Consider the following 13,051-nt stretch of genomic DNA (forward strand, 5'->3'; position numbering starts at 1 on the left):
GATACCCTTCTTTCTGCAATTCATTGCCACCCATGATTTTAATTTGTAGTTTGTAATCTTGTCAAATTATTCTGTTCTATTTGTGTGTTAATTTGCAAGTTATTCTGCTATTTAATGCTACTGAGTTATGACATAAACTACACACACTATTTTAACATTTCATTACTGACCTCTATCTATAATCTTCTCCACCATATGGATATTTTTGTTCGCTTCTTCCAGTTTAGCTGCTGTGATCCAGATCTGACGATCAGTGGGTATGTTTTCTCGAGCTTTGTTCAAAACCTGAAATAAATGTCATTAAAACCAAAGAACTTTTAAAATGATAGCAGTGTGTCTATCATTCTAGCAACATACAAATGGTTTTACTTTGAGATTGTGAAATATTTCATAACAAATGTAATATACAGGTAGCAGTATGGACTACATAAAAAAATATTAAGGTGGGTCCTGTAGTCCTATTTAATATCTTTTATTTTTCCACTTGTTTTGTAAGGATGGAGGTTGGGAGTGATATACAGCAGAATTTTGAGGGTGATTTCATTTGTACTTATTTTCCATGTTTGAAGGTTAGTTTAACATTAGTATTTGGACTTTCACTGACAGATGGTTAATCTCCAAAACATTTGAAAGTTATTACCACAGGTAATATCACTTATAACTAACAGTTAAAACTGATAACTAGGAATGATAATGGCTTATTTACTAAGAACTTTCTAAAGCTTCAGTTCATTATTGTTTTATATTTCAATCACCTATTAACAAATAAATAATAATAATATTGAAGTTATTTATTTCATCATACTTGTATACAGTAATATGCAATTGTTAGGACAAGGTAATCTTTTGTTATTCTCTCTATTTTAAGGGTTAATTCTTCTATACTATTAGAGAATGTAAATTTCAACACTGAGGTAATGTTTCACTGATCCCTGTTGACAATTGAATGAGCCAGAATTACTATATACTTGTACCAAGAGCACATCACAAGAGTTGTGCTTGAGAATGTACTGATAAATTTAGCCTTAATTATATATTAAGCTAGCACATGGTACTGGTATATGCAAGAAGAAATCAATTTAATAGCACCACACAAATAAATATTGATAAAAACAGTGGGTAACACTATAAAGTTTTGTTGTAATGCCACAGCACAAAAAGTGTAGAGAACTGTCAGTGGAGCAGAGAGTTGACATAAAAGTTGTATCCAATGCTGGATGAATTTTCTGACAAACTGTTACAAACTTGAAATGGTCCCCAAACACTGTCAAGTATACTGAAGGTCGTGAGATTGAGACAGGTTAATCTGAAAATAGAAAAGGAAGAGGCAGAATACCTAAACTAAATGATACTGATGTCAAGTATCTTTGTTTATGTAGCCTTCAGGACAGAAGGAAGTCTGTCACTGATCTTAAGTATAAGATAAACAACCATGAACCAAATGACAGAAGTGTTCAATCCACAGTATCAAGAAGATTCAACGATAATATTTGGTTGTATAACAGTTAAAGAAACATTTACTTCAATCTTCAAATATTGTCAAGAGACTGAAATTTGCTAAAAAGTACAAAAACTGAACTGTTGACAATTAGAGAAAGGTGTTATGAATGGACAAGTCCAAGTGTGAAATATTTGGTTCAAAGTGTAGGTTGTACATCTGGCAGAAGAAAGGTGAAAAACACCTCAATGCACAGCACCTACCATAAAGCATGGGGGAGATACTGTAATGGTTTGGGTTGTTTTTCTGCTGAGGCAACAGAATATATTTGTAAAACAGATGGAATAATGGGCCAGAGCAAGTACCATCATATACTGATCCATCATGGTATATCCAGCGGTTTGTGTATTACTAATAAAGGATTCTACTACCAAGAAGATAATGACTCCAAACACTCATCCAACCTATTTAGAAATTACTTAACTAAGAGAGAAGCTGCTGGAGTCAGTGAATTGATCCAATGTCCCCCACAGAATTCCAATCTCACTCCCATTGAGTAGATCTGGGATTTGACAGATCAAAAACTTAAGTTAAAAGTTACTTCAAAAGAAACTTTATGGAAGCGATTTAGATACAAGGACACTTTGATTAAATTTGTTACAACAGTATCTGAAAGATTGTCTGTAGTAATTACAGCAGAAGAGGAACACACAACATATTAACTGTTTACTGAACTCAAGAACTTCCACTGAGTTTCTGTTGTACTAAATATGAAGATTAATAACAATTGTGATGTTTCATCCGTGATTTATCTTCCATTGGTCTTTGAAAGAAGCCTGAAATATAATTCTTGACTATGTCCTAATACTTTTGCACAGTACTGTATAAATCCATGTACCATCTGTGTAATAAACCTCATAATTTACTCTTGATCACATAAGAATAATTTTATTTGAAATACAAAATATAATATAAAACCAGGTAAAAGTTTAGATAAAAAAAAAGCAACAGCATGTATTAAATGTATGCTTGCCTTTCTTGCATTGTCATAAGTTTCAAGTCTAGACAAAGCTAACCACAGCTCGACACTAGTTGAACAACATTCCACTGCTCTGCTTAGAAGGATCCGAGCATCTTCAGGTTCTTCCAGTTCAACTGCTGCCTTCCATAGCCTCACAGAGTTTGGAATATATTCCAATGCCTGGGTTTTAAAGAACAAAAATTAAAGTTATATATATTAGTAAAGCTAGAGACATAAATCTAAGCATATTTCCTTTGATGAATTTCAGGTAATTCTACTCAAAAGTTATCTACACCAGCTTTCATACTCAAAAACTATCTTTACAACTGTTCCTAATTTAGAACTGGCAGAATAGAGGAAAGGCAGTTATACAACACAACCCTCCACCAACTAAAAGGCTGAATGAAAAGTGAGATTGGCCACCACATAACGATACACTCATGACTGAAAGGATGAGCATATCCAGTGAAGGAATTACAGTTTACAAGTTAAACATCCTATTCACCAGGCATTCAAATTATCACCCAGCTTTAAGTAAACCTTGTGGCATTAATTTAAACAACATGGTGAGAAATATCTTAAGATGCTGCAATTCCTTTTTTCAAGTTCTATACAATCAAATGACAGTGCAAACATTTGTTATTTCCACACGCCACAATGACAGTACAAACATATGTTATTTCCACACGCCACAATGACAGTACAAACATGTTATTTCCACATGCTACAATGACAGTACAAACATATGTTATTTCCACATGCTACAATGACAGTACTGACATTTGTTATTTCCACATGCTACAATGACAGTACTGACATTTGTTATTTCCACATGCTACAATGACAGTACTGACATTTGTTATTTCCACATGCTACAATGACAGTACTGACATTTGTTATTTCTACAAACTACAATGACAGTACTGACATTTGTTATTTCTACAAACTACAATGACAGTACTAACATTTGTTATTTCTACAAACTACAATGACAGTACTGACATTTGTTATTTCTACAAACTACAATGACAGTACTGACATTTGTTATTTCTACAAACTACAATGACAGTACTGACAATTGTTATTTCTACAAACTACAATGACAGTACTGACAATTGTTATTTCTACACAATAACAGTATTTCCACCTGAGCCATGGAACAGCCACATCACTTTCAAGCCAAGTTGTATTTTTTAATTTTAACAAGAATATCAACAAAACCATGAGTAAGGAACAAAACAATCATATTTTTGAAAATAGTGCCCTGGAATCTTTATCTAGTGAAATGAATGAAACGTATGATGTTAAAATAATTACTTAATAGACTGTTAAAAAATCTTTATCCTAATTCTGACATATTGCGACTTAAAAATAGAATTGACAAAAAATTTACATTTCATCAACATACTAAAACTACGACTTGCTTATTCAGTTTTTTGAATTCTACACAAGGCCACATCAGAGAGAGTTACCTGCTCTAGGTGTCCCTAATTTAGCAGTGTAGCAATCACCACCCACTGTTAACTCTTGGGCTACACTTTTACAAAGGAATAGTGGAAATGATCGTCAGATTATAGCTCTCCACAGCTGAAAAGGCAAGCATGTTTGGTGTGATGGGGATTCAAACCTGTGACTCTCAAATAACAAGTTGAGCACCCTAATGACCTGGCCATGCCAGACCATTAAACTATGACAGTTATTGCCATGTAATTTGCTAATATAAGCAGTTTCTAAACTACTACTACATTTGTAATATCCCACATGGCCTGTAAAGACATGGTATGGAGCACTATATACAACAGATATAATGTGGTTCATATATCATATATATATATTCTTCTCAGAAATTCTAATTAACTCTGTTAGCACAGGCTAGACCCCTGGAACAAACCATTTTGTGCTTCTTAGATATCATGCTATAACTTTTAAATTAATAATCACATGTTCACTAAATCTGACAGGTTATCAGTGAACATTACAAGGTTTCAATTACAAAATATCAGATTTTTTTTCCCCATTAAGTCTAACAGATTGTTAAACTTACCATTAAGGGTCAAAGGCCATGTTATCATATTTGATGATTCCCATTTAAAATTTTATGGAACTACTATTTTATAAATTTATGTCATTAGGTTTGGTATCAAACTGTAGATTATACTTCAAATTTTCAAATTATTTAATTTCTTAATTTAAAAGTAAATATTTACAAACCAGACCTAAACATTCATGTTTGTGCATCATGCAGTAAGCTTAATAATACCCTGTAAACATGTTTACATTATCAAAAATCACAGTATAATTACTCTCATGGATAGCTTCATGGTTACAAGCAGGGTGGATTCCACCCAACCCATAAAGAAAGGGTTAAGCAATGTTTTTCTCATGCCTTTTTTTTTTCACATGTTACCTAGCCACCATGTAAAGTAATTTATTTTAAAATTAAAAATACTTTTATTCATCAGAAAATTTTCAAATTTCATATCCATATTAAGAAAAAACTTTATATTTTATCTGTTATTTACACTAATAAAATCCTGTACGGGTTCAGCTGAGATGACCAATCTCGTAACCACCATAAAAATTAGGAAATAAATATAAATTATGCCTCTTTCCTTCTAGAATGTCTAAAAATTATAATATGAAAACACAAATGTTCAGGCTAATAGTTTGAATCTCATGATATCATACATATATTTTATTTTTATTAAATTAATATTTTAGCCATGCCTGGCTAGCAATACCCAAGTTACAATGAGGTAGTGTATATGTACACTCATGTTACTGTATCAGATAATATAAAACTAATCTTTAGACTTTACAAAGTGACATATCACAGCTGTGTTTTAGTGAGCTAGTATCTGGTAAAACACAAATCACATTTCAGTTATAAGTATATACATTATTACTATCTACAAATAAGTTTCTAAACTTATTTTTCTTAGAACATAGAACAGTAAACAAAGAAGTAAAGCAAACAATTATTTCTTCTACTCGTGATCCTTGAATTTGTTTGCTATTTGTCTTGGTTTGAAATGAAATAATTTTTATATATACATCTGAAATAACCAAAATTCATAAATTACTATATCAATACCACAGAAATACATTATAATTTATAAAGTTTAATAACTAACTTGTATTTGTGTCTGAAAAAATATGAAATTTCAAACACCCTAAAGATGCTTTACCAGAGTAAATATTTATATTGAAAGAACTAAATTATTTTGTAATATTTGAAAATAGCTGTGAAAGCCACTAGGGCAGTGGTTCCCAAACTGGGGGTAATATAACAATTTATCGGGGGTAATGGAGGGGTGACAGAAAAAAAGTTAAAATTCTGAAAATCAAGAAAACATTGAGGTAGCTGGTATTAGGATTAATGTTAACTTAGTCTTAGTATGTTAAGTTGTAAATTAAACCTATTTTAAGTGTGTAATAAAGTTAAACCAAATAACAATAAACATCAAAAACTAATATACAGTAGTAGAAAAGAAAAAATATGTATCTAAGTGTGTGGTAACCTAAAAGTATTTTGACAAGTATGCTTCAGAACACAAGTCACTCAGTAACCCTAATGACTCATCGACGTGTCCACTACACGTCACTCACTGCCTGAGGTTGCCTCTATTTCACACTGTCAGTTTCTATGTGAGCATCAGCCGAGGTAGACAAAACCTGGTATGTATGTGTACTGCCCTGTGCAGTATAGTTAGTATTTACTTACTATTACATCATTCCTATGCTGAATAAGCTCTTTTAATGCTATCTAGAATGCCATGAAAAAATAAATAATAAGTTCACATTGTTCACACTTTTTTATGCAGTTTTTCTTTTCTGCAGATTAAACAATAAAATGTCTAAAAGCGCACCTACTCTGGCCTTTCTTCGCTATGGCTTTGTGAATTTACCTTCTGGTGGAGAGGATCGGCCACAATGTGTAGTATGTCACAAAGTGTTGACAAATGAAAGCCTCAAGCCATCAAAACTCTCAGCTCACCTCCAGAAGTGCCATCCAAATCTTCAAAATGAGGATCAGGCTTATTTTCAGCACCGGCTGTAGCACTGAAGAATATCCAGTTCGGTTTATCTGGAATCCAAGCCCAAAAGCTTCAAGCTGCGGTCGAAACATCTTACTTTGTTGCATATAAAGTTGCCGAACAACAAAAATGCCACACCATTGCAGAGAATCTGATTATGCCTTGTGCATACGAGATGGTAAGCAAGGTATGTGGGGAGGATCAAGCGAAGAAACTGAGTGTCATATCTCTATCAAACAACACAATCCGCCGACGAGTCGATGACATGGCATCAGATATTCTGTCCCAAGTTACAACAGAGATCAAGGAAAGCTCACATAGCAAATTATCCTTGCAATTTGATGAATCGTGTGATGTAGCCAGTTGTGCTGTTCTCCTTGGGTTCGTTCGTTACGTCCACCAGGACATGATCAAAGAAAAGTTCCTATTATGCGAAGATCTGCTGACAACCATGAAGGGAGAAGATATCTTCAATATCATCAACAGTTTCTTTACCACGAATGGATTGGATTGGAACAGCGTTCAACAGGTAGGAAGAGATGTTTATATAAAGTCTAGATTAGTATAAATACAATGAATTACATGGCATATAGCCATATAGTTTTATTTATTGTACAAGTAGCTGTAGCGTAGCTAATATTTTATACATAATTCACAAAAAAGTATCGTGCCTGTCGTACTGAAATACTAAAGTACCAAAATAAATTAAATTAAATTAAAACCATATAATTATAACGCAAAAGATAAGTAAGAATGACTAACTGATGCAATCTATAATAGTTTTTCTTTTTTAATCTAGGTCTCCGTCGATGGAGCACCGTCGACGATGGGTCGTAATCGTGGATTACTGGGCCTCATACAAGCTGTGAATCCAGAAATTTCTGTAGATCATTGCATCATTCATCGGTACTCTCTTGGATCAAAAAGCCTGCCTGGTAATCTGAAATTAGTGTTTGAAGATGTGTTGAAAATCGTCAATTTCATCAAGTCCAGGGATATGAATTCGCGCATATTCAGGGAGCTGTGCAAGGAAATGGGAGAGCAGTATCAAGTTCTGCTCTACCACACCGATGTTCGCTGGTTGTCACGAGGCAAGGTTGTACGTTGAGTCATTGAGCTCCAAACGGCTCTTCAGGAATTTCTGAAACAAGAAGAATCTCCTTTTGCTACCAAGTTCACTGATAAGGAGTGGCTTGCTCGACTTTGTTACTTGGCTGACATATTTGCGGAGCTGAACAGTGATAATCTGCAACTCCAGGGCCAAAACACAACTGTCATTGATGCCCATCACACTGGGACTGCATTTCTGGGAAAACTGAGATTCTGGATTCGACGCTTGGAGAAAGGAGTGATCGCTCAGTTTCCCACCCTAGACCAGTTTGTTGAAGAGAATAGTTATGATACTGGATCACTTTTACAGACCATCAACAAAGAGATGAGCGACCATTTGAAGGAGCTTGAAACAAGCATGCAACATTACTTTCCAGAGAGTGACCTAAAAACAGCCAGTCTTTAGTGGATCATTCATCCCTTTTCTGTACCTGATGAGGCCATTCATGATGATGATTTCCCTGCAAAGGAGGAGTGGATCACAATACGAGCAAATGAAGCCTTGAAAGTCAAATTCCAAAACCAAAATGCAGATTCCTTTTGGATTTCACAACTAGCTGACTCGCCAACTCTGTCCAAGAGAGTCTTGAAGTTGTTGGTATCATTCTCAACAACGTATATGTGCAAGAAGGGGTTCTCAACCGTGCTGGGGATGAAAACAAAAAAGAGGACTCCTTGAATTTTGCAAACAATGCCATGCTGGCACTTTCAACCACAAAGCCAAGAATTCCTAAACTAGCTTCAAGTATACAACTCCATCCATCCCACTGATGTTCTTGACATCTTTGGCAATATTCATTAAAATGCACAATGATCAAATACAATAATTAAAAGTGTAATTCAGTGTAAATAAATTACATAAATAAATAAAGTGTAATAAATAAAGTGCAATATATCTCTAGTTTAATTTAGCCATATATATCAATGTTGAAAACATTTTGTGAAAGGGGTAACATGCTTAATGTGGCATGTTAAATTGGGTAACAAGCTGAAAAAGTTTGGGATCCACTGCACTAGGGGGACATTCTGAACTTTCAGTTGGTTATTCACGTCATAGACAGAAATAAGTGTATATAAGGTAGCATATATAAAAATGGAAAGAGGTGAGCAGGGCCACTGTGTTTGATTCAGTATATGACCAATATCTCAGCAAATAGAAAAGATAGGAGGTTCTTAGTTTATATTCTAGCTTGTCAAGATTGGTTAACATCAGTTCCTAATTCATACAAAACTGTAGACTGTGTATGTACATCACCAACACATCATGTGACAAAATGAATTGATGTTTAGGTGTGTTTTTTAAAATTTAATTTTAAATTAAGAAATTAAAATGTATAATACCAAAATTTAAACTTTTAACTACAGTTTGGTTTCAAACTTATTGACAAATTCATAAAATAGTTCTATAAAATTTTGAATGGGAGTCAACAAACATGATGACATGATCTTTGACCTGTATAGAAAAGGTTAATAATAGTATAGAACACAAAATTATCTGTCATCCAATGAAGCAATCAAAAAAGTAATATAAAAATTTTGGTGACATGGTTCACAAACAATAAAAGGATCAAGCACTTAACTATACTCACTTTTCTGTAAACACGTCGTTTCCCTTTAATTTCTGTTTCTAAGTCTGCTGCTTTAATCCAAATTCTTACAGATGATGGCATGTGGCGGACAGCTTGGGCTATAACAGCTTTAGATAAATCGTTAGGCTGTAATAAAAAATAAATAATCATAATTCGTGTGACAAACTTCTGAAAACAACAGAAAAATCTACAGTGGATTTAAATCCTCATAGGAGTGTACACATAACCAAGATTCTTTACAGAAGTTAACAGTTAGGAAACCCAATGTAGAAAGCTTAATTTTGTACTTTTTGAACCACAAGTTATAACCTAATAAACTGCATAAAAGCTAAATTTCTTTTATTAAAAGATAACATAAATAAAGTAACTAATGCACAAGGAAAACTAGTCCAGAGTTAACATTACAAAGCCTTCTCTGATAACCCCAGGACAAAACATCTAAACTCTGTCACACCTATGCTCACATAACAAACATCACTGGTATTTGTACACATATAGGTGTGTCTGTGTACTATATGGAAACAAAGTTTTCAAGCAAGATTAACACATTTATAATACCTGAATACGTGCTGCTTCAAGCCAGACATCTTCCGAGTTTGGACACATCTCACATCCTTTAGTGATGAGGTTCCTCGCAGCCTGTATCTTTCCTGTCACTTCCTCCAATCGAGCCGAAGCTATCCAAGCTTATGAGAGGAATTGCAACATTAGCAAAAGAAAGAGTAAAAACAGTTTTAAAAATACAAGCTGTATAATAAACTATGAACAGGGACATAGAGTGAAAACAATTCCATGTTTACTATTAAAAGTTTTGTAGCAGTCAAAACTCTACCAGTTATTTTCAAAATCCAAGCCACTAAGCTAAGGTCACATTAAAATGAATCATGAAATTCTCAAGTTATTTTGTAATCTGTTATATTTCCTCCACCATTTCTTCTTCAACTAGTTTTGAAAAAAATTTTTCTTCCTCTTTCCCTAAGTATAATTATTGTTTAAGCTAAATAAAACCGTATACATTTATTATTCAGTGTTTGGACAAAAATATATATATTACTTAAACACTGTTTCTCCATCCACAAAATACATTAACAAAAAGTCCAGAAACATGAACAATTTTACTCAAAAAATAATATTGTGTTAAATAACCTTTACCCTAATTCTTGCATGTTCTAACATGGCCAAAATTGATGGAAATTTAAACTTAACTAACTTAATCCAGTTCCCAACATAACAGTTGTTGTCATGAGATATCCTTATCTAAATAACATCTCAACCACTACTGTATCTGTTCTGTCCCAGCTGGTTTGATTGTAAAGCCTAATTGGCACTGGATATAGCATTGTTGACATATTATTGTACACAGTTCCTTAGTTTTAAAAATAAGTACTTATTAATAACTAACCAGGAGGGTGGTTAGGGTTTGTCTCTCTCACAGAGTTCAGCAGAAGCCTTGCTTTCTTGATGTCACTGAAAATGTTGAAAAATATTATGAAGTGAAAAACACACAATTAACATATTTGTAAATATTTCTGCATAGTATAAAAGTAAACAAAGTTTTAATTACCATGCAGAAAAATGAAAGAAACTGTGAAACATGGCCAAATTAAAGAGGATTGGTTTGTTTTGAATTTTGTGCAAAGCTACTCGAGAGCTATCTGCACTAGTTGTCCCTAGTTTAGCAGTGTAAGACAAGAGGGAAGGCAGCTAGTCATCACCACCTACTGCCAACTCTTTTAACAACAAATAGTGGCATTGACCGTCACATTATAACGCTCCCACGGCTGAAAGGGCGAGCATGTTTGTTGTGACGGGGACTCGAAATTAAAGAGGAATTTTCTTCATAGCACTTTTGTAAGGCAAACTGGAAAATATAAAAATCTTCACAAAATTTCAAAAACATTAAACCGTAGTACAAATTTCTTTCATGACTTCTGCTGACCAAGGATTACTTTAGTAAGGAACTTTTGGACAAGGTAAAAAAGTATATATGAAGTTTATATTTATAGCATATTCAAAACTTTTTATGTGAATACATTTTCTTAACATTTCAGATAAATGCATATATATAGACAAGGGCCTAACAGTTACAGTTGCAACTTTTATCAATACAGTTATACAATTAAACGTACACTAGGAAATGATTTTGTAAAACATGTACAATTTCTTGATAAATTTAGAGAGATAAAATAGGTAGATATACATAAACCTCTTAAAATTATAATTTTATTCAAGATTAAAATAAAAAAAAAAAAAACATATTTTCTACTTTTTTTCATTGCACTCACTAAAATCTTGTATACAAAACACAATTTATTCCACAAACTCTACAATAAATATTCATAAAGTTTTACACACACACACACAGCCATTTGTGAGAGATAAATATACATTCTGGTCACAGGTACAGGTTCCATGATATTCTAATATATTCTACAGCTCTAGATTAGTATTTCAGATTCAAGTAATTTACCTTAAAACAAATATATATATATTCTAATATATTCTATAGCTCTAGATTAGTATTTCAGATACAAGTAATTTACCTTAAAACAAATGTATATATATATTCTAATATATTCTACAGCTCTAGATTAGTATTTCAGATACAAGTAATTTACCTTAAAACAAATATATATGGAGATTAAATCAAAACACACTCATAAACTGACAAGATCAGTCTTGGATTCATGCAAGTACTTTATAGCACCTGGTTCAAATAACTAGTGCAGAGAATAGTTGTTCAAAACAAATGGTTAGAATGTAACTTGAACAACTCAACAAACACTCATCTCACTTAATAGAAGTAAACATGCATTACGGATGTTAGTGAATTTAACCAATAGTTACCTAATGTCGGCTCCATGTGTTGGTATCATGGATTGCAAATCTGTCAAATAGCCTTTCGGATCTACTACAGTCTGGCCGCTCACTGAATCAGAAACCTAGAAAAACATTAAATTAAAATCAACCATACTTTTCAATACATCATGAAGGAAACATCAAATACATACTAATTGACAATAGTAAGGATTTAAAACTAAAAAACAGAATATATTTTATATTGACGAGTGCTCAATTTAAATTAAATTTAAATTAAAGTTACACTAAGCCATTGTCCACATCTAATCCTGACAGGCATAATGAGAACTAGATGTTACCTAATGCAAGTTTACACATCTGAAGTACCCACACTCCAATAAGATGTGATTAAAAAACCAGGAACCAAACTGAGAAGAAAACCCAAAAGCTTGAAATATATTACCCAAACAACATCAAGGTGATTCCATATAACGTATATAATTTTATTTAAAACATAATAATAATAAAATAAAACAAAAAAAGAGACATTAGTAACTATAAGAAAATAAAAATGTTTGCAAATTTCACACCAATGCCAAGATTATATAAAATTAGAGTACACAAGTTCCAAAACAGCTGTTAAGATAAAATTATCTGTTTAATATACTTCTATAAACATGACACAGGTATTTCTGTTTTGTAAGATCTAATATGCAAAAGTACATGTACTCTACTTAGTGAAGTAAAAATGCTTTGAATTTGTTTTCCCTCGGCAATGTTTTAGTTTACTTTGTTATATTATCCTTATTTATTTCCTTTCTTATGGTTGATTCTCCACCACTGGTTAGTTTCATACCTGGTTCAGTTTAATGTCCATAAGAGTGTTCCTTGCTTGTCCAATCTTTCTCAAATCCAGGTCACCACTTGGTGTGGCCCATCCTGGTGTCATTAAACCACCTGGTGTTGTTGTACCAGGAAAAGGGGTAGCCAGTCCAACACTATAGGCCTGACAAGTTACAAAATGTATTGTAGAGAAAATATTGTAATAAAAACATTT

General features: G+C 33.0%; 1 protein-coding gene across 1 annotated transcript in view; it reads right to left on the reverse strand.

Moving 5' to 3' along the window:
• The window catches only part of LOC143240358 (pre-mRNA-processing factor 6-like), a 35,890-nt gene that overhangs the window by 12,250 nt on the left and 10,589 nt on the right, over positions 1 to 13,051 (reverse strand). Inside the window, 7 exon segments of the mRNA XM_076482671.1 lie at positions 171 to 285; positions 2,472 to 2,639; positions 9,196 to 9,321; positions 9,754 to 9,881; positions 10,598 to 10,662; positions 12,043 to 12,137; positions 12,851 to 13,000. Of these exon segments, the coding sequence (XP_076338786.1) occupies positions 171 to 285; positions 2,472 to 2,639; positions 9,196 to 9,321; positions 9,754 to 9,881; positions 10,598 to 10,662; positions 12,043 to 12,137; positions 12,851 to 13,000 (847 nt within the window).

Source organism: Tachypleus tridentatus, chromosome 13 (assembly GCF_004210375.1).
Source record: "Tachypleus tridentatus isolate NWPU-2018 chromosome 13, ASM421037v1, whole genome shotgun sequence".
NCBI classification, from domain to species: Eukaryota; Metazoa; Arthropoda; class Merostomata; order Xiphosura; family Limulidae; genus Tachypleus; species Tachypleus tridentatus.